This window comes from Anabas testudineus, chromosome 16, assembly GCF_900324465.2.
Source record: "Anabas testudineus chromosome 16, fAnaTes1.2, whole genome shotgun sequence".
NCBI lineage: Eukaryota > Metazoa > Chordata > Actinopteri > Anabantiformes > Anabantidae > Anabas > Anabas testudineus.
In genome coordinates, this window is record NC_046625.1 from 21,574,648 (window position 1) to 21,596,872 (window position 22,225).

Below are 22,225 nucleotides of genomic sequence, written 5' to 3' on the forward strand. Positions count from 1 at the left end.
TCTCTCTCTCACCATTTCAGTGCCCCCACTTTTTCTCCCAGTCTGATGTCTGTTCTCTCCATCCAGCCTGCCTTGTCAGTGGGGGTTGATTATTAGAGCCACAGCCACTAATTGAAATGGGCTCCCTGTGATAATGACAGTAGAAATGTGTTGAATTGGGAAGAAATGTGCAAAATGAAGAAATGGATAATGCAGTCACCCTCTGACAAAAGCTGAGTATGAATGGCTGTGTTGAATGTTGTATAGTTTAAGCAGACATTTTGTATCTTTTCTTCCGTTTACCGTAATGACACTACAGCACTTCTCTAAGCTAATTGGTGATATACTGGTGTCAATGAGCCCAGATTGTGACATATTATTGTATTCTCAAACTGGGCTCAGGACCATGGATACATTGCATTTATTAGTTCTCCACGTTTGAGCCCAGAGAGCATGCCGAGTAGAACCCTCCTCTGAGTCAGCTGATTCCCCATGTATATGAACGGTGTGAAGATGATTTACTCATACTGCTGTTGTATAGTCATAGTCTTCATTTAACAGCTGTTCTTTTTAAAGTATATCTCACATTTTATTTGCAGGTACTGTCACATGAATGCAGTTCCATATATGGTCACTATACCAAAATGTTATTATATACTTGTTACCAGGGGTGTTTCAGTGTTAGCTTTCCAAATGCAAACTTTGAGACTGAAACTGAGCAAAATAATCCCTTTGAGTCCATCTCAACAGCAAAATGCAACACCAGCTTTGGTTGTTTACAGCTCACAGCCATTTGCTATATGAAAGGTTTCTTAGAATCCATAAAGGCTGGGAGTGATATTTATTGATTACACAGTACACTGTGTAAGATGCAGTACTGTGTCAGTACAAGTAAAGACCATGTATCCCATCCTTCTCCTTTCCTTCCCTTCCTTCTGTCCATTCCACTCTCTCTTCTTCTCACTCCTCATGCTCTCTCTCCTTTTCCACAGGTATTATACGCTCCCCAGGCCAGGGATCGCTTCACCACTCCTTCCTTCATGCACCGTGACCGTTTCAGCCGCTTCCAGCCCACCTACCCATACCTGCAGCACCAGATCGACCTGCCGCCCACCATATCACTGTCAGATGGCGAGGAGCCTCCACCGTATCAAGGGCCTTGCACTCTGCAGCTCCGTGACCCTGAGCAGCAAATGGAGCTCAACCGCGAGTCAGTGAGAGCACCGCCCAACCGAACCATCTATGACAGTGACTTGATTGACATGGGAGGAGGTGGGAGTCTGGGTGGGGTGGGAGGTGGAGGGGTAGGAGGAGGCGGTCCAAGGCCACCAAGTAGTAACTCTGGCATCAGTGCGGCCAACTCCAGCAGCCACGGGCGCATGGAGGGGCCCCCGCCGGCATACAGTGAAGTGATGGGCCACTACCCCGGCTCGGCGTTCTTTCTACACCAGCACAGCAATAACCAGAGGGTAAGTGGGCCGGGAGGGCCGGGGAGCAGGACGATCCAGCAGCAGAGCCAATCAGAAAGCACAATAGTACCTGCCAAGGCCAAGGACGGCCAACCAGAGGACATGGTATGAAGGAAGGGGCAGGGAGGTGGGTGGAGCCACCCACCCTAGACTGAAAACTGTCTCTCCCCCACCACTCCTGCAAGCAGTGGTCTCTCTATCGCTCTTTCCATGTCTCTCTCATGTCCTCGCTCCACACTCCCATGCACAAATAAATGTCAACCTTAGCTACAAGAAAACAAAGGATGAGAGGAGCTAGGAGGAGTTTTTTTTTCTCTGATGTTAGTAACTCAAACAGCTCGCACTGCTGGGGCAGGATGTATGCACTGCGTGGAGACTTGAATTTTCTCTTTCATATGAAAAAGAAACATACTGCTGGCACAGATTAAAACCTTTTTTTTTTTCTTTTTTTGGTCCCCTTGAGTGACATCTCTGTCTCTAAGAACATGTGGGTTTTTAAAATGAGTTTGTTTTGTTTTGTTTTTTCCTTTCTCTTTTTCGGACCGGGATCTGTGCACAAAGCGAGAACTGAGAATCAAGGACTTACAAAGACTCACAAACCCAAATCCTAGTGCCAAGGTTCACAATGGAGCAAAATACTTGGGGGAGAAAAGGGGGGGTGGGGTTGGTAGGGTGAGTGACTTGTTCTAACATTTAAAACACAAAAAAGAAAAGTTATCTAAAAGTTGCACTATCTTTTTGTTGTACAAGACAAGAGGGAAATTATGCTATGTGAGGATAATGATGATGTTTTTGTTTCTTTCTTTTTATTTTATTTTTTGTCCTTTAAATGAAACTGACTGAACTCCAGCTCCAAAGTTGTTTGAACAGTTGGGAGCAAAAAAAGTATTATAAGCTTATGTCCTTTCTTTGTCTTTTTTGTTTGTTTTTATTTTTTTTTTGTGTGTGTGTGTTTTTTTTTTTTTTTTTTTTTTTGAGAACCACAAGAAATACTCATAGCCAGCCTACAACATCTGTCTGCTTACACCACAGGCATTAGACTTAGAAAGAGAATCATCCTGTTCTGCTTTTATGTTCATGTACACTTCAGCTTAGTGGGGATGAAATCTGCCTTGTAACCAGCCAATAGGTGGATGAGACCTTTGTTACTTCCTCTGGTAGTTTGTTACGAGACTTGGGACTTGGGACTTGGACACGTTGTCTGGCCAGCTGGTTGGATATCGACGAGTAACATAGTCAATAACAAAATCCTATCCAAGTGTCCATCCAGCAGCCTGGTCACAGCACATTCTGTTCTCAGCCCTGTCCCGACCTCTGAGCACTTGACACTTCCTGTTTCCTTTGTCCCCCACGCCCCTGTATTCTGCCGCAGCTACAGTCGAACGCGAATCCAGCCGTCGTGATAACAAAACCACAAAAGAAGAAGGCTCAGCTCTCCGTCTTCACATTTTTAAAGCCACAAAAAACAACAATGAAAAAAGATTCCTGTCTGCATCCGCCAGCAAAAGCAATCAGGTTCTAAACTGTCTGTGATTAAAGTCAAAGGGCTATAGGAGGGTCCTTTTTTGTAAGTGAAAAAAAAGACTTTTTGAAAATCTAGCCTTTTTCTCTGCTCATTGTTGCCTTCTTCTCTGCGCTTTCTCTGTCTCTCTGAACTTCTTTAGTAGAACCAGTCGAACCAGATCTAACAACCCCCCCCCCCCACCACCACCACCACCCCACCCCACCCCCCAACACACACATCCAGGTGTCTCTGATAAACACATAATCTCTTTCCATCCATGTGCAGAAAACGTCCGTTCAAATGATGCAGAGTCCGCCGAGCCCTTTAAAGCGGAGACTGTGTGTGTGTGCTTGTGTTTGTGTGGTTGTATGGACGTTGTGGTCCTCATAATTTCAAAGGGCTGAATCTGTTTCATATGTGTTTTCATTTAGCTCATATTTTGACCAGGTAAATTCCTCAGAGGTTGGCAAGCCTCTTTTTCAAGACAGTGGTTCAAGTTTCACATAAAACCCACACAATACTAAAACATAGCAACAATGTTTATAGGCTAAAAGAGATATAGAACCGAGAAGGTTACAAAGTAGTTGAGGGGTAAAGCTTACTGCAGTTTTTGGTTTAACTTCAGCTTAGGATAGGGTTAGGCCTTTAGTGATGATGGATAGGGGAAGGGGCCAGAGAACGCATCCTGTCAGTGAATGTCCTCACAACTATGAAAAGACCATTGTATGTGTGTGTCTGCCTGAATGATTTCCTAATCAACTTTGTCTGAGTTTAGAGATTCAAGGACAGTCCGTATTAACACAACATTGATGATTCTTTCATTGGAATTCAGTGGAGCATCTCACAGGAAAGTAGCAGCCTCACTGTAAAAACCCACAAGCTCCACTGAAGCTACACCTGCCCTGATAATTCATTACATTCACATACTGGATCCCAGATTCTTTCTAAAGGTTTTGAGGATGTAGAGAAAGTATAAAATATACTCAAAAAAAAGTATGCTAAAAAACATGTTTTAATATGTGGAGTTTTAATGCAATGCTAAAAAGTCGCTGAAGTGGAACTTCAAAATATTAATGGGCATTTGAACGCGTGTGATGCAGCCGATCTGAATTCCAGTTGAAAAGTCAAACTGGGAACCAGGAGTGTAGCAAAGAACGAGTCAACATCCTGTCGTCGTGCACTTAACAGCTCACGCTTCATTTTCCGCTCTGCAGACATCGTGGTGATGGGAGAAACAACATTTTGTCCATTTGAACAAAAAGCTTCAGTGTGTTTGAATGTATGAGTGTTGTAGTAGGTGTGTGTGTGTGTGTGTTTGTGTGTCGCTACATCACTGCTGCTATTGGTGTTGCTGCTACTGCTATTATTGTTGCTACTGCTGCTTCTCATGCACCCCACCCTCTGAGTCCATATGTCCTTCCTGTCCCCTCAACTCATCCAAAAGTAGAAGGACTGAAATCTGACCCTCTGCCGTCAAAAGCACAAGTATTGAGACATAAATGTGGTGGTGTTTCTTGTCAAACCTGCACTGGAACCTTTTTCTTTCGCTCCACACAGAGACTGTCCCAACACTTCAGCCTTTGACTGTATAGACCTGCTTAAAACCTTAATTTTTCCTTTTTTTTTTTTCTTCTTTCTTCCTTTCTGTCGTTTTCTTGGCTTGTTCTATCTGCACAGTCATAGCTTGTAAATGGAGGATATAAAGATGAATTTTAATGTTTTCTACAAGGAGGTTTGCATGTTACTATTACGTGAGTAAATAAGGTGCCTAATGTTCATGTTTGAGCAGACCACACCTCAGTCCAACTGCCGCTCGGAAAGCTTCAGCACTTTATGCTGGCACTGGCCGCCTTGTCTGGCACAATGAATCAGAAAGAAACTTTAGGATTTACATCGATGATCATTTCAGTCTTGCAGCTAAGTGGAGCGCTTCTGTGATTTCAGAAGGATTTATTCAGTTTTTCTCATTTTCATCTCGCCCCACGTAGATCTGGACATTTTTCATTTGAGATCTGCACAAAACTATAAAAATGAGCGGCCACAGGACTGCCCTGCACCTGTGTCTCAACTTTGAACTATTTGGGAGTTCGCTGGCTACGACTTCCATTGTTGCCAGACATGAGCAGCCACTCCCGGCGTAGCAGCTTGAAGCCATTTCGACCAGTAATTTGACCCCGAGTGTGGAGCAGACATAGGAACCCACTTGCACTCAAAAAAAAAAGCTCCCACCTTCGTTGTGCCTCACTTCCAACGGTGCTTTTTTCAGTAGTCTGTCTTTCTTTATGTTTGTTTGTAAGGTGCTGTATATAACTTGAATATATTATGCACATATCCTACCCAATGGGTAGAAACCAGAAAAAAATGTTGTGAATAATGTATTATAATGTATAGACAATATAAGAATTTTAAGAAGGCAGCATCAAATTTGTAAATGCCTACAGTTAAAAACATGCTTTGTCTTTTTTTATAAGAAAACATGGTTTGCAAAAGCTTAGAATATGGTTGCAACACAAATACAAACCTATAATATTTTGCTATAAATAATAGTCTGTTATGATAAGGATGAGATAACCTCTGGATTAAGGAAGTTTTTGAGAAAAGATATTATTCACTTGTTTATTCTATTCCTCTTCTACGAGCAAGCTTTTCAGTGCTTGTCATGGTTTGGGTACCGGCTGGTGGTTTTGTTTTCACCAACTAACAAATGTATAGTTCTGTTACACAGATCTTTGAAGAAAACCTACATCACACACACCACACACACACACACACACACACACACACACACACACACACACACACCCCTGTTAGTGTTTATGCCACGACTCCAGCCAAGTCGCGGATGAATTGCAAATTGCTTTGTGAATCATTGAACAAAAAAAAACAAAACAAAACAAAAAAAAAAAAAAGAAGAAATAAAAAATGAATAACAATACTAAGTTAAAAAAGCAGAAGCTGTCTAGTTTGGGAGACGCGTCTCATGACCACCGCACACGAGAGCCGTTTGGAAAAACCAACACTCGGGTTGATTTCAGCTGTAGTTTTGTATATCTGCCAAAGTATGAAACTGCTACAGATCTGACTATAGTTGCTCTGGTTCCAGGATTTTAGCTCTGTTAAAGGACGATCGACAACTTTTGATCACATGATTAGTAAGCAGAAAGGAAATAGTTTTTTGTTCTGTATTTTCCTTTTTATGGTGGAAACGAACACCTTGCACCAGCTTGAAATGTGTGAAAAAGGCCGTTAAAACTGTCACTTTAATCTTCTAACCTACAGTATTGTTATTTTTGTTTTCTACATTACAGCAGTATATGTGGCACAGTATATTGAGACAAAAGTCATGTTTAATCTGCCATTTATTTCCAGTACGTACTTAGAATAACACTGTACAATAACCGCAGAGCATGTCCATTCTTATCTAGACGATGTACATAGCAACACGCCATTTTCTCTCCAAAGCACCAAATAAGAGGCAGTTGTGTAGTTTTAATTTGAAAAAAAGGAAAAAAAAAAAAACCTACTGTAACTTTGGCTGGAGTGCCACTTGGCTCTTCCTCTTCTTTTTATTTTTTTTATTATTATTTTTTTTTTGTGGTTTCCTGCACTAGCTTGAAGAACTAACTTGGGCTCAGACTGATTGTTTTTGTTTGTTTGTTTGTTTGTTTCCTCCCGCTGCAGTGTGCTCCCTCTTTCCACTCATCAGAAGTCTGTATTCAACCGCTGACAACAAGTAACTATGATAATAGCAACTGATATAGTAACAATGATAACGTCTCAACAGTTCGGTATTCTCTCTGTCTCGACAGTTACCATAGGACTGCTTCCATCATGGGTTTTGTAACATCGGTTTGCTTTATTTACAAAAATCAATTCTTCTCGTTTCCCCCTCCCCCCTCTGTGCTGAAAAGATATATATATATATTACAGAAATATATGTATTTTTTTTACATACATATACACACACAGTAGCTTTTGCACACTTTATTGTTTTGTTCATTACACTTTAAATGGATAACGTGTCCATTTCTGTCCCTCAGTCTGCACTTAAAGTGAAAATGTTTTCATATTTATTGGAAATCAAACACTCATTTACAAGTGTATTTACAGCCTTAATTGAGTACTGTGTACATACAGCTTGGAGTGTTCTTGGAAAAGTCTAGCATTTAAACAGTTTATGCCATTTTTTTCCCCACACAGACCATCTCAAGCACTGTCACCAGGTGTCTCCACACATGTTCTGTGGGCTTAAAGTTAGAGTCAGAGACTTGTCCTGGAACCTCTCCAGTGTCCTGTCTCTTTACGTCACACTAAAAGATGAACCGTCACATTTGAAGCTTTAGAAATGCTTTCTAAAGATACCCTCTGTCCTGATCCACAGAGAGGTCAGTGGACTTCATGTTGGTTTAAATAGTGGGATGTTACAGACACAGGTCTGTGCCTTTCCAAACTTTGTCCTTCAGCCTGGCCACAGGTGAATTCCAGTCACACACCTGAATACAACTGCAGCAAAGGCTCTGAATAAGTCTCTAAACGAGACAAGACTTTTGATAAATTTGAGTAAGTAAAAAAAAAAAAAAAAAGAAAATGACAAATTTGTCCATTGCAAATTCAAACTTTCAACACAATAAAACGTGCAAAAGTGAAGGGGTCTAAATACCGTGTGTGCATGTGTATCTGTATGTATACATATACGTATATGTACAAACACAGGGGTAGAATTGTTGTGTATTTTTGCCTCACTTTATTTAAGCAATTGTGATGTAATAGGTTTTAGGCCTAAGGTCTGTTATTGCAATACTTTTACAGAAAAGAAGAAAAAAAAAAAAAGAAAAAATTTTGCTCCAAGTGCTGTTGTAGTCAAAGATTTTATGCTTGTACTTATGCTGCAGTCAAACTGCAGTGTAATGAATAAAAACTTCAAAGTGATTACTCTGGTGTTCTGTTTTTTCCTTTTTCTCTTAGCGTTATCCAGACAATGAGTGTTTGTAATGTGATTAGTGGTGTCGGCATGAGGGCAGAGCTGCTCAGCTCTTGATCTGTCCTCGCTGATAAAGCCGAGGATTTAAGCAGATCAGCAACTTCACAGACTTGTTAACCTGGTTCCTCCATTACATGCTGATGCAGTTGGAGGCCTGATGCACCAACACAGTCTGAGTGGATTAAATGACCACCATGAGACAAAGGATGGCTTAGCAGTTTTTTAAGTGTCAAAACTAACATTGCAAGGCGCTTCAACAGTCGACATCACCAACAAACTCATTATAATAAACCAGTTACTGAAATGTTTTATTGTTATTGTTTTGTCTGATAAGTTACAACACAGAAATGCATCAAAACCAGGAGTAGCTTCAATGTGCCTCAAGAGAATGATCTTTAACATAGAATTGATGCAGCCAGTTGATTTAAGAAGTTAAGTAGGTTTTTTGGCTTTTCTATATAACAAGAGAAGCTCAGTCTTTCCTAAACTGAAGCAAACCAAACAAGAGTTCACTGACAGTGTGGCATTATGCTGTTACGCTGTGCTGGAAAAGCTGACCACCAAAAGTCTGCCCTGCGAAAAGGATTGGTTTCATTTGTGTGTGACAAAGTGCGGCACAGTCTCCAGTGAACTTCAGCTGTTCCAAATCAGCTAGAAGTTTCTTTTTGTTAGAGCAACACAGCAAAGGTCAGATCCAGGCTACAGTGAAAAGCTGCATGTTTTCTGTGAAAGACTTACTTAGAATCCAGGAGCAGGTGACTCACTGGGCTCCATTAAGTAATGAAATGCATAGAACGTGCAACAAAAAGAGGTTTCTGTATATTTCAGCAGCGAGAGCAGTTTATTTATAGCCGGAGCTCATCTGGTAACTTGCCATAACATTCACAGGAGCTAATGTTCAAAGCACTTAGCCTCACTGGCAAGTGTAGAGAGAGGGAGGCCTGCTCCTCCTGTCCTTTCTGTGACCTTCGTGCAGGAAAACGCTACAAAAAGCAGCATCCCGATACTGTGCACGTGTCCTTCTGGCTCAGTGAGAGCATGCAGAGGAAATCATGCATACTGTACATGAGCTAGTTCGTTCAGACGTGAGGGGGAGTCTGAACCACCCCCTGACTTTTAGCATCAGACAGGAAACAAAGCAACAGATCCGATTTCTAGTTTGCAAGTTACGCACGCGGCACAGCAGGTAAATCTCCTGTATCTATGGGCAACTTATTAATATAAACACTTTTCTGCACAGCAAACCAATAATCTGTGGAGAGATCACGCTGCGCTCAGGATGAGTCGAGCACCATCAAAGCTGTTGCTACATTTTTATTTCCAGCAAAATCCCAATGATCATTTCCTGGAATTTTTTTGTAGTGTTTCATGTTGATTATCACCTTTTTAGTTTTGCTTCATAAATGCAATAACATCCGCAGTTGATGCTTTAATGTTAGAACCTCATCTAATCACAGAAGAACAATAGAAATAAGACACAAACAGCAACAATAAACAGCACAAAGTAAGATTTACAAAGAGGATTTAAAGGGTTGTTTCACTCAAATTCTAAGAATAATTATACATAATAATATTAAATACTCTGTATGTCATTTCTATGTGGGCTTTTGAAACATTTGAATATGAAATGATCTCAAACTAAACTTGACATTTATTCAAAGCTTTCTGGCCAAAACTGTTGTCAACAAATGTGACCTGGGCTGCAACTTTCTAATGCCACGGTCTGTCAGCCAGATGAAAGATAATTCCACTGACCTTTTGCAAGAAAAGAGGAGAAAAAAGAAGAGGCCAGAGACAGTTTGGACAACCTGACCTGTGATTCACCTCAGCTTTCACAGAGACATCTTGACACTTGAGTCATGTTCAGCTGCTGACTCACACCTGAAGAACACAGATTGTCTATATGCTAAATGATTTCAGGAATCTCTTGTCTGGGTCACACTCCCTGTGGGAGAAGAAGTAGGTGCTTGTGTGAGTGGCCGTGGGCTGCATAATTCATAATTCATCCGTTAGGACAGCGGTGAACAATGGCATCATATTTACATAGCAGGTAAGGTTAGATAGGATTTTTAATGAAGGAGGATGGTAAAGGTGTGACACATGGTTAGCACTCTGGACGCTGACAGCTAAGAGAAGGAAGTGTCAAACTGTGTCTCCAGAACACCACCTGTCGTGCTACCTGTGCTTTCACCTGGGCTGTGTCTGTGTTTGGACTGGCCAGGTACTATACCATTGTTATGCATATATACTGGCAAACAACAGTTTGGAAACAGCTATATTAATATATGTATTAATGAAAATGACATACCTTATTTATCCCCTTGGGGCGATTGCAGTTGTTCAGCTGCCAGACAGTACATATCTAACCACTAACCCTGCTCTACCACCTGAGCTACTACCACCCTAAATTATAATGATCTTTAGTTGATTTTATTCAGTCAACTGGATCACAAAACACACAGAACAAACATTTTAAGCATGAAGTAATAGTGAAACCTAACCAAACTTTACTTTAACCAGGGCAACTGGATAGAACAGTAGTAAGTTTGCTGCTTCCCTCCATGCGAAAGACCAGGGTTCCAATCCCAGCTGCAGCCTACAACCAGTAGGGGTCCTTAGGCAGGACCTCCTTACGTTTACCCTGCCTTGTACCTTGTATCTCACTTGTGAGTCTATTTGGACAACCGGCTGTCTACCTGACAAATCTGTGGCTTTCTACTGATCAGTCTGCTGCGGCAGTTCCCACAGGGCTACTGTGTTGGTTGGGAAATGTTCTAGAACTCTTCAATCTGATTTCACCCAGCTTGATATTATTCATTTGGTGATTGAAGTGGCCACGTCCTCACACAGAGTACTCCAGCTGCTACGTTCTCCAGATTATTCTCACACACCCAGAGAGGATGCTTGGGTTCATTGTCCTGCTGCAAAATGAAGTTATGTCCAGTCAGTCGTTGCCCAGAGGGAATGGTATGTCTCCTCCGTATGGAGTGGTGTTCATCCTGATTGAGGATGCCTTACACATGATGCAGATCACGCACTCTCCCCTTTACCAGTCCATCCTCAGATCATCATGTTTCCACCTCCATGCTTCAATAATTGTATGTGTCATCTTTTCATGAGCTTTAAATCACTTCTATCCAAAAACCTCAAACTAGGGCTCATCAGTCTACAGGACTTTGTTCCAGTCATATAAAGTTCACTGTTTGTACATTTGGGCACAAAAAAAAGTGAAAAAGTATATTACCTGTGGCTGTATTTTTATTTTATTGGCATATTTGTCCTATTTAATATTAATATATTTAATATTCCATATGTACAGGGAAGCCTTTAAGACACAGAGGAAGCCAATCTGGTATCTGCTTCGTCATGTCAATGGAGCCAGGCATCCATATGCCAACCTGTTGGAGGCCTCCTATGGCTCAGAGGCAGAGGCCGGGAGTCACAAGGCCATAGAGCTAATGCCACAAGGTGCAAATAAGCAACCTCAGGAGTGTATGGGACCCCAGAACGCTCAGAGTGACATCCAGGTCCTGCTGAGGGGCGGAAGGAATACGCCCCCGGTCTGAAGCAGGGAGTCTGAGTCAGTCCACGGCAGCCAAGACAGAGCCAGCCACAGATGGCGCCTGGCGACCAAGAACCTGGTCATGACGCACCCTGTGGCATCAGCTCTCTGCTCCGTCGAGATAGATGCAAGATAGGAGGAAGCCAACCGGGGCTGCAGGAAAAAGCCTGAAACTGTTGAGAGAGATGCCAGATGTACAGGTCAGGGTAGCACTGGTACTGGCTAGGTGAAGCTGCACAACCAAGACTGCGTGTAGCTTGGCAGGACACCTGTCCATGTACCTACAATCACTGCTCTAGGCTGAGGCAAAGCACAGAGCCAAATTGGCTAGCAAGCCACCTGCTCTAAATCAGGCATGTGGGCGAACTGCCGGCATGCCGCAGACCACCTATGAGTAGCGGCAGGACAGATAAAGTGATTTCCGATAACATCCCTAAGTTCGGGTTGGGAGGCATCATTTCTTAGATACAGGGACGGGGATCTCCTGTGCTCAGTAATGGAGCCAACGCACAAAACCCAGCACACACAGGCTCTTCAAAAACAGTGACTGCAATCTGCATGCTCCGTGCATGCAGGGAGGATGCAGTCATAATTGAGGTGCCCGATCTTACATCAGGTAAGTGGACAAATAACGAAGTGGAGAGATAGTCTCCATATATTTCTGAGGAAAGCTGTTTTTGTTTGGCCATTAATAATTCTAATTTAAAATTCAAGAGATTTATTATTATTATTATATGGGCAGTATAACTAGCTGTGAAATGTGAATGAGGTCCGCTCCATAGAGTGCAAATTATTAATAAAGTAAATAAACAAGGATATAAAGAACATAAGTGAGTTCATAAACCTTCAATGGCCCCTAAATGGAGAGTTTTCAGCATTGCTGGTGAAACCCTGAATTTGTCTGGCTTTATTCAAATGAATGTGGTCAGACCAAGTCAGGTCCTCTGAGACGTTCACTCCCAGATACTTGAAGCTGCTCACTCTCTCAACAGGGGTCCACTTGATTGTAAGATGAGTGTAGGTCCACTGCTGTCTCTTACTGAAGTCCACGAGTTCTTTGGTTTTGCTCACATTCAGATAGAGACAGTTATCCTGGCATCATGATGACAGTCTCTCTACCTCTTCCAGGTATGCAGTCTCATTGTTGTTAGTTGTAAGATGCAGAACCACGGTATCATCACCAAATGTGACAACAGAAGTGGAGCTTTGAGAGGACACGCAGTCATGCAGTCATTGTGGAGTATTGACTATAAGTTATATACAGTGTCAACCCCCACAAAGATAGTGACAACCCGCTTTTCAGGCTTCACAGTCTCTTTCCTTGTTCATCCTGCAATTTTATAGATATATTTTTTTCCATACCTTTTTACAATATAATGTACTAATTTTGTAACAAACATTACAGTAAATTCAGCTACATGCCCATATAAAATACGTAGTATATAGCAAATTTGGGGAGTCGACTGTATTGTAGTTTAAAGTGAATGTAAACACACCACAAACAAGGCAGTAGCAATGAACTTCGTAGTTGAGCATTGGTGTCTTTTATTGATTATGGATAAGTGGATGATTCCTCTTTTAAAAGTTACAGCCTCATTTAAAGTACATAACTGACACCTCATCACCTGTAAACTGACACATACTGTGACTTATCTCAGCCTGAAGAGAAGAACATGACCCAACTTTTAGCAAAACAACATATTAGCTTTGGCTATCAGATAAAAACACATTAGAAAAACTTAGCTTCTTAGAAAAGATGAAGGGTGATACATAAGCTTCAGAAAGGCTTCGATGGACTAGTGCACACATGTGACCGTGAACTTCAAGTTTTAATTTCCTGACAGATAGAAGTAATGGCATTATCACCTGTAGGCAGTGATACAGGTGTGTTGTGTTTTTCTCATGTATGACAACAGAAATAAGAACACTGCTGCTATTTAAATAGCAACTTACAGCCACTTGAGCCTGTGTAAATCCAGTCAGAGCTGACTGAGCCAGAGTACAGCACTGCCAAGAGTCTGCTAAGATGCTGTCTAGTCTACGTTTACAGAGTGCTGTGGCAATGTTTAGACATTTAGGGACTCAATCAGAGACTCTATTAGACATCAGGAGTTACCTGGGATGTGTGAGGGCAATTTTCAGGACAAGGATAGTGCAATGTCTCATTAATCTTTCCAAACTGTATCAGACGTGCTGGCTGTCACTTGTTCCCAATTCATTCATTTCTTGTCAATATCAGCATAAGATCATGTATTCAGAAGTGCCACATGTCAATCTGATTCAAGGATCCCTTTTCTTTTTAAAAAACGACTTTCCCTCAGAGACTCGGTCTTTGGTTTCTTGCAGTTTCTCTGAAAGTTTGTCCTTAGTCTCTTCCATTTTCTCAGAGAAGCGTTCTTTTGTTTCCTCCATTTTCTCGGAAAACCTCTCCTTTGTCTCCTCCATCTTTTCTGTAAATTTCTCCTTTGTCTCCTCCATTTTGTCCTGGAAATAATCTTTAACTGGTGGAGGTGTGGACAAGTATCCATGCTTGCGGAGATACTGAACAGACAGTGAGGTTCCCCCCAGGGTCACTGTGTATCTGGCAGGCGTTGCAATCTGTAAGAGAACAATTTAAAATACATTCAGCAGATCAAAATGAACCCCTGACTCCACCCCATAGATCACCTGTTTGATAAATTGACATCTGCTGATTGTAATCCCCTTGTTCAGCTCATTTGATGAGTTGTATAATCTAATGGATTTGTGATGGCTTATTGTGAAAGAAATCTATTTAAATTAGGTTAATAATGACATGGTTGCTAAATGTAATATCTGATCTCCCTATAAAAGTGAATGTCTAGTCACTACTTTGAATCTCAGGATTTTGCAATCTGAATTGATCAGGATCAACAGTTTTAACAGACATTTACCATAGATTGTACCATCGACTGGACGTTAGAGGAGAAAAACTGCCACAAAAGATCAATACTCTGCTTATTGATATTATATGCTTTAATATAATATCATTAATAATGATCATTCAATGAAGCTGAAATGTTTAAAATTATAAAAAACCACAAGATCCCACATTAAAGTACCTTGTACATGGCGTACGCAGTCAGAGCATAGCCACTCGAAGAGTCCTTCAAAAGGCCAACAAGTGACTCTGGTAAACCAATCATCTCCAGGAACGGCACTACATTCACTCCTCTGAGGGGAAGAACAACATCAAGAGGTTAAAGATTTAAAATAGCTGCAAAAACACACATATACAAAAATCAGCAGGTGTTTAACTGTAGAATGTTGTAATAATCAGGCTGCTGATTGCACAGGTTAATTCTCATATTTCTGTCTCCTAGCGCCATCTTAAGGCTAAAACTGTCCACCCCTAGAGAACTGAGGAGGTCTTTTTTTCCCCACTGTTGTTAAATCAACAACATCATTAATCAGCTTTCTTACATTATACCAATCTGGAGATTAAGTGAATCTCATGGTGACATATACTGCAAATGACCCTCCTGCTCTCCTTTAGTTCATTATGCTGGTCTCCTAACTGGAGGTAGACCTACTTCAGGATTCAAAATTTAAAAAACAACAACAAAAATGATGTGATCTTTATAAAGAGAAATGTCTATGTTAATTAAGAGTTTCAAAACATCTTCCACAGAGAACCGTGTTTCTTTTGGTTTTACTCACAGATCACAGAAGACAAACCAAACAAATGATCTGGGTGTAGCACAACAGGAGTCACAGCCTGAGTGATAACTCAGAATAAAAGTAGACTTACTTCATAGCAGCATAATAGAAGGATCCAAACCAGAAAGAGGAGGTCACCAGATGCACAGGAATCATCACCTTCCCATACTGTTTGAAGGTCTTTTTAAACCTCTGAAACAGGCCGATTGATTTGTCCTGCAAGGGGTCCACCTCTCCAACGACAGGTCCAGCTTCACCTGTCTGGTCCTCCTGCTGTTGACTTGTTGAGCTGGACTGTGGCTTCTCCTGTTGTGGCTGATGTTGTGGCTGAAGCGGTGCCCCGCTGAAGGCTGAGGTTGAGAGCCAGTGCAGGCCTGTAAGTGGTGGCGGCGGCATTGGTGGTGACCTGCGGAACACGCAGCAACAAAACGCTACTGGTGGCTTGGCTGGGACGGCGTAGCCCACCAGCAATGGGCGCGCCGCTGCCATCCGCCACATTGTCCTAGGTGTTAGGATGTGGTGCATTATAAACGTCCTCTTCTCCTCCCGCTCCTCCTTTCTGCCACTGTGCACAGTCAACCGCAGACTGCAGGTGAGCCAGAAAAAGACATGATGTAACTGGACAGTGACTTTTTAAGTCATTATCAATTAATCAAATTATTAACCCGTTGTTTGGACACAAACAGTTTAAGTTGAGCGCAACACTACAATTGCCAGAAAGACTTTTAATTCCATCTTTCAGTTTGGCAAACAACAATATTACATTAGAAGAATACAGTTTACATACCTGAGTAACAATTACACAATGAAATTATCTTCTACATTATCAATAATACAAATACTAAGTTACACATGCCACCAACACCCATGACCTAGATTCCTTCACGTATTAGCCATGTGGTTATCTCCTTTCTTTCATTCACTGCTCACAGTTATGTGACAGATTAACTAAAGGCTGTAAACATGACTTGTGCTGCCTCTCTACAGCTCTATATGCAGCACAGGATGCAAAACAAACAGTTGGGTGGGTACCTCCTAGTAAACCAAGCTGCGAAGTTGTGATGAAACAGGAAGAGAGGAAGTAATTTCACTTTTTAAATAAATACAAAATCAGTTCCACTGTGTGAAACAACAGCGTCATTGCAGTCCTAGTTTATTTCAGAAGCTCCAACCAAACATGTGAAGCTTTAATTCATGCTAGCTTTACATATGTACAGCTACCATGAAGTTGACATTGCCTAGTTTATTTGGAGGGCAGCGTCTAGTTCCCATGTTGTTTGGCTACGTTTCAGTGGAAGTGAGTGAGCTTTAATCTCTTTAAAGAAGACAAAGTTCCTTTTTTAAACGCAGACTGGCAGACGGGTTTGCTAAGAGCAGACTGAACCGCAGCCAACTTCTGATGCTTGACAGCTCGTTAGCTGCTAGCTAGCTGCAGCGCTGACCCCGGACAGTTAGAAAAACAAGTCGTCACCTTAAAAGGAAAACTTACTAAAGCTTATAAAAAGAAACGCAAAGTACACTCACGTTGGAAGTTACGTGTTGACAAAATGTTACTCTTCATTCCTGAGGACCATGCGACTGTACCCGCACTATGTGTCGTTCAAGGACCACATTTGTCGTTGCAGCAGCAAGGAGTGCGTGGAGAGCAGCATGTGAGCCTTAACTGCGCAGAGAGCCACGGGAAATGTAGTTCGCGTGGGATCCAGTGTGACGCAGTCCGAACCGTGGAAGACATACATTTCCCAGAGAGCCTAGCGCAAGGTCAACTTTTGGACAGAGACGTGATTGGCCTGCATGTTGCGTTCACTGTCAGCAGCGTGTCGACCTTCACATGACTCCCTGTGTTAGACCCGCTGTCGGTGCCAGAGCTTCACTAACACGACTGAACCGCTGTGTAGTTAGTCCTTAGTCTCAGTTCTTAGTTGAACTTTTGAACATCTAAAAGCATATAAACTAATTTATATTTCATAATATAATCATAATTCATTATAATTCATCATTCACAATGAAATATGAGTTGACCGTGTGCACTGCCTTACATGGGTTCTACCAGCAGAGGGCGGTCTGCTCACAGACTGTAGCTATTTAACTAGTTTATAGAAAAATCAATAAATAATTATACAAACATTTTAAGTAAATTACAGTTCTTAACTGCTTGATCTCTTTTATAAAGACAATGACATTGTGGTGAAAAGTTCTTTTGGAATTATTCTTGCTATTGGAGTTTGAGGACCACCAAATACCATAGCATAATGTCCAGGTGTTATAAGAATATTATATTGCAATAAATAGTCCTCATAAGTAAGCAGATAACCATTTCTATCAAACAGCTGATCAACCCAAAGAATATTATTTTTGAACAAATATTCCAGAAAAATGGTTTTGTGTCTAAACAGAATCTCCTTATTGTTCCATATAAAATATGTGTGGGGTGTAAAATGATGTTTTTAGATAAGTGACCATGATAGAAAGGGCTGGCAATGAAAAGCAGATAACTTCATGCAGACTTCATTAATATTATAATTGAACTTAAGGAAGAAGTTTAAGCCACCAAGGTTAGATAAAATATGGTGAGGGATTATGTTCCATTTAGACTTTGGGTTTTTGAAAAATTGTTTTATTCAGTTAACCTTGAAAGTATTATTTAAAGTAGAGATGACCAGACAGTTTAGCTCACCCTTTCTCAATTTATCATATCTGTTTTCCACAAAAAGTTAAAAAGCATTTGATCAACGTCGCTGCTTATTTTATTGTCATTGTTCATTGTTAAGGTTTCTCTAAATGAGAAATGTGGCTTAACTTTCTAAATTCATTTTACACTACAGTCAGTGTGTTGGTTTAGACTACAGAAATGATCTTTTTTAAATGCTGATGAGTTCCACCTTTGTTGTAAATATATTATCTATAAGATAAATGTGAATCTTGGTACAGAGCTGATCCCTATAGCTCATGTTCAAGTCGTCCAGCTGAGGAAGAGTCTCTCACCACTAAACTTGGCTGTCACAGCACATCACAAACACATTTCAGAAAGGGACTACAATTGCTGGAAAAAAGCATTAAGTTACTTATACTCATGTAAAAAAGGAAGAAAAACCACTTGATTTTCATTATCCCTGCATGTGCTCAAACCAGTTTTACTATTATCCCGTTCCTCTCTCTCTCTCTCTCTCTCCCATCTCTCTCCTTCGCCTCCTCTCTCCGTCAATCTGGTTCTTCTCCTCTCTCTGCTCATCTCTCACCTTCCCTCTTCCCTCTTCATCTTAGCGTCTTTTCTCCTAGTTTCTCTCGCTTTCCTCTCTCTCCGCTTGTACCTCGGTATTGGTCACCCGCTCTCTCTCAGCCCCATGTCTCGTTCCTTGCCAGTAGGTCAATTTCCGGTCTGTGGTCGATCCTCCTCTGCTGGGCATCAATACTCTCTGGTCACCCTGTCCCACTCTCTCCGCTCTCCTCTGCCCTTTCTATTTAGACACCTTCCTGACTCTCCCCGCCACATTGTGCCGTTTCATTCCCAGAAACTACTTTCCTGCATTTGTTCCTGACCTGCCTGCAAAGTTAACCAGACCTTAAACCTGACCTTTGGATTTGTAAGTCTGCTTAAAGACCTCTGACTCTGACCCTGTTCTGTCCCTGATTAGCCTTTTGGATTGTGGCCTTGCTATTTTCCCCGGTCTGTATTTGGTCTGTTTTTGTACCCAACCCCTGTTTTGGGGTTGGGTACAATCTATTTTGCTTGCATTATACCTCTCCAGAGGGATGACATCCTGGAGGTCATCCTGGCTTATTTCGTTGCTGGTTTGCCAGAATAAGAATGTGCAGATAAATCAAGCCAAGTGTAAATATCTGGGATAAGGTATTGTTTAACAGGCCGCATGTTATTGATTACACATGGACAAAACTCTTGCAGCAAACTTTTAACCCACAGTGCAGCAGCACAATGACGAGATGTAGGAAGAGATAAAACATAATATGGAACATGGAAAATACGACCTATAAAATTACAGTAAGGGAAAAAGCTCAGCAGATAATAGTGGATCGACCGAATGCATAAATAATCCAGAAATAATTAGTAAGTAGTGTTCTAGAGAAAAAAAGCTAAAGGATCAGACTAGAAACCTCTCTGATGCCTGAAACCTCGTCTGACTATCAACGTTTCTGTTGTCAAGAGAAACCTGTGAATTGAACCTTTACACATCTCACTTCAAACCACAACCACATGAACAGCAATCCTCATAAAACTAGTCATGTAAAAATAAGTCTGACAGTAATCACATGATTACATTACCACATGAATAGTTAAAAACCACCCAACGTAGGCCGTAGACCAACTTCAGAGAATAAATCTCCATAGTAACTTAACTCAGATTAATTTAACCTGCTTCCTAAGCATTAAGAAGCTAAACCGGGATGAGTGGTTAACCACAACACACAATAACTCTCCACGGTAACCCTGTATCTTAGTTTTGTGCAACAGCCATCAGGTTTTGCCCTCGGTGTGTTTTGCTTTGTTGTACACCTCCGGACTTCATTACCCAGTAGCCCCTGCTCGATTCTAGTTCCTGATTATCTCCCATTCACTAGTTCTTGGGTCTCTTAAAATAAACCTTTGTTTAACCAATCGTACTGTTGAGTCTTCTAATCAGCTGATCGTGGTAACTAATCCTCACAATTGCACTTTTTCACTTTGTACTTTTCTGTTCTTTTTCCAATTTGCCTACAGTTTCCAAGCTACAGCTACAGTATTTCAGACACCGATGTGTCTGGAGACATCCGACAGAGGCTGGTGATGGCTGAAGAACTCAGAGATGTACAATGGAAAACGTGATACATTCACACAGTCTGAGGCACCATGTTCAGTTCTGATGTGCTACTGTTGTCGAGGTTGTTCAGTCAGCAGCATGCAGACACTGCCTGCTCAATAGGATCCAAATGAATCTGTCAAGTTTTCACCTTTCACCACCTCCTTCTAAAACTCCGACACACATACACGCACACACTCCAGCAGTTTTAGAGTCGGCCTCTGGGGTTTATCATTTGCTTTGAAGTGGTTACATTCAGAACTGGAGATGGATTGTTTACTGATCTGAACCTTTTGAATTCAAGCGTTTTCTGCTGCTCCAAACACTGCAGCATGAATAAAATGTGAAACTTTTTGTTTGGTTTCTTTTCGCCTGCAGTCTTCAAGGTTAGTGGGAACCACGATGCAGGACCGATTCAAATAAGACACGCTGCGGTTCCCTGATGAGCCTGACTCTCTCTTTAGATCATTAGAATATTCTGTTGCAATAGCTTTTCTACTGAACGGCTCTTTGTGTCCCTCATCTGTCAATTATTTACACTAATCACGGTTTGAAAAATAGAACATAACCCTATTATTCATATCTCTGTATGACTCTAACATTATCAGGTTACTGGTCGTCTGTTTCTTTGATGCCTCCACATCACAGACAGTGTCTGTTGTCTCTGTTGCTGAGTGCCAGTTATTATTAATATGAACCTTTATTGTGCCTGTCCAGACCATGTTTTATAATGAAAAATGTATTATCAGTTATGTCTTTTCCTTTCAGAATTGACTTTAGACCTTCACCAAAGCAGGATGTCACCTGGAAGCAATGACTGCAGCTGTCGACTCAAGCAGAGTGTGATCATGTAGGGAGGAGCCCACTGTCACACAGCTTAGGGTGTTTCAGAATGGTAAGACCAACTCTCTACTCTTAGAATAACACTCAGCATGTCTCCTAGATGTTTTTCTTCACTTTTAGAGTGTGGCAGCACAACTGGTACCATTTCAAAACCATTCACTCTTTAAACGGGAAGCTGAAAAATAAATCTCTCAAGAAGACCACGGAGAATTGAATCATTTTTACAGCACAGGAGGGTGTCCACCAGCACTGTGAGCCACCTCAAAGCTAATTTGTCTTGTTTACCGTAAGTCCAGCCTTTTTAGTGACTGACTGATTTCACTGATGACAGCTGGAAGATTATGGAAATAGATCCAAAGTAAAAGAGTGCAACTGTACAACAATATAAAGCTGTGTGCAGGAAAACGTGGTCAATTTATGAACAACAACATTAGAAACACACACATCATACATTTCAGTGTGCAATCAAATCAAATCTGTCATCAACTGGAGTGCCCCCAAATCTGCCTCTTTAAAAATTCCACAAGGCCTCAGAAAAGCACACATTTACAGAACGAGTCAAACTTGATAACTTGATATAAATGCAGGAAACGTCCTGAGGGAGTGAGAACAGTGTGCACACTTTATTTATATCCAGTTAAACATTCCCTAGAGCTTTTCTCTCCTGTTTTGTTTGTTGTTGAGGGCGATGTTTACCTCTAGTTTATCTATAGCCATTATTGTTGGCACTGCTGCCGCTGTTGGCTCTCATGACGTAACACATTTGGTTATCTATTGCATCTCGCCTCCTTAATTATGTTTCATTATTTTTATTTATACTATTTTTGCTCTATTCTTTTTTTCCACTATACTAATAAATGTTTGAACGGTTTAATGTGATTTTCATTAATGTGATTTTCTACTGCTGTGGCACCTGAATTTCCCCCGCGTGGATCAATGAAGTGTTACCTTGTCTCTTAATTAACATGACCTTACCTTAAGTGCAGCTGATAAACTGTTAGTGTTGGTGTGATCCATGTTTACAATCTGACCTGATGGTGGCACTGGAGGAAACATTAAGGGATCAGCAATTTGACCACCTGAAATCCTGTTTGTGCTAATCCATGCAGCTTTATAGATGTTGTATATTATAATACATTGAAAGTAAAACTCCAGTTTTTGTGTAAGTGAAAAAGTTTGGAGGTTGATCCAGTTCATTAAGATATATCCAGTGAGCAACATGAATTTCTTGACCAAACTTCTTGACCAAATTTCAAAGCATCTAAATGTTCCAGACGATTATTGTTGAGATACTTCAGTCAAGGTCACTGGCTGCCAGCCATTAGGATACCTATCGCTTTATTAGACTGCAGCAGATGGCAGAGGCGCTTATATTCGCTTTTTGCTGTGCAACAAAATGCAAAGAGAAGATCA

General features: G+C 41.2%; 2 protein-coding genes across 5 annotated transcripts in view; one reads left to right on the top strand and one right to left on the bottom strand.

The window, feature by feature from the left end:
- The window catches only part of LOC113170268 (low-density lipoprotein receptor class A domain-containing protein 4), a 142,416-nt gene extending 134,877 nt beyond the window's left edge, over window positions 1-7,539 (top strand). For 3 of the 4 annotated variants that reach the window (XM_026372293.2, XM_033326392.1, XM_026372294.1), the window contains one exon: window positions 972-7,539. In XM_026372293.2, coding sequence (XP_026228078.1) covers window positions 972-1,559 — 588 coding nt within the window. In that variant the 3' untranslated portion in view covers window positions 1,560-7,539. The remainder of the gene's footprint in view (window positions 1-971) is intronic. The other variant, XR_003299627.2, reaches the window with a different exon arrangement.
- A 5,477-nt stretch (window positions 7,540-13,016) lies between these two features.
- fam210ab (family with sequence similarity 210 member Ab) lies at window positions 13,017-16,828 on the bottom strand. The gene is made up of 4 exons (XM_026373349.1): window positions 16,698-16,828; window positions 15,265-15,759; window positions 14,576-14,687; window positions 13,017-14,093 (listed from the first exon to the last, which is right to left on the bottom strand). Exons 2-4 carry the CDS (start codon window positions 15,696-15,698, stop codon window positions 13,776-13,778), a joined length of 864 nt encoding a protein of 287 aa, XP_026229134.1. The 5' UTR covers window positions 15,699-15,759; window positions 16,698-16,828; the 3' UTR covers window positions 13,017-13,775.
- Window positions 16,829-22,225: the final 5,397 nt, after the last annotated feature.

Excerpts from the sequence above, each read along its gene's own strand:
- fam210ab (XM_026373349.1), bottom strand. The coding sequence starts at position 15,698 with ATGCACCACATCCTAACACCTAGGACAATGTGGCGGATGGCAGCGGCG. Across the intron at positions 14,688-15,264 it reads TTCTATTATGCTGCTATGAA|AGGAGTGAATGTAGTGCCGT; the intron begins GTAAGTCTACTT and ends TCTTCCCCTCAG. Across the intron at positions 14,094-14,575 it reads CTGCGTACGCCATGTACAAG|ATTGCAACGCCTGCCAGATA; the intron begins GTACTTTAATGT and ends GTTCTCTTACAG.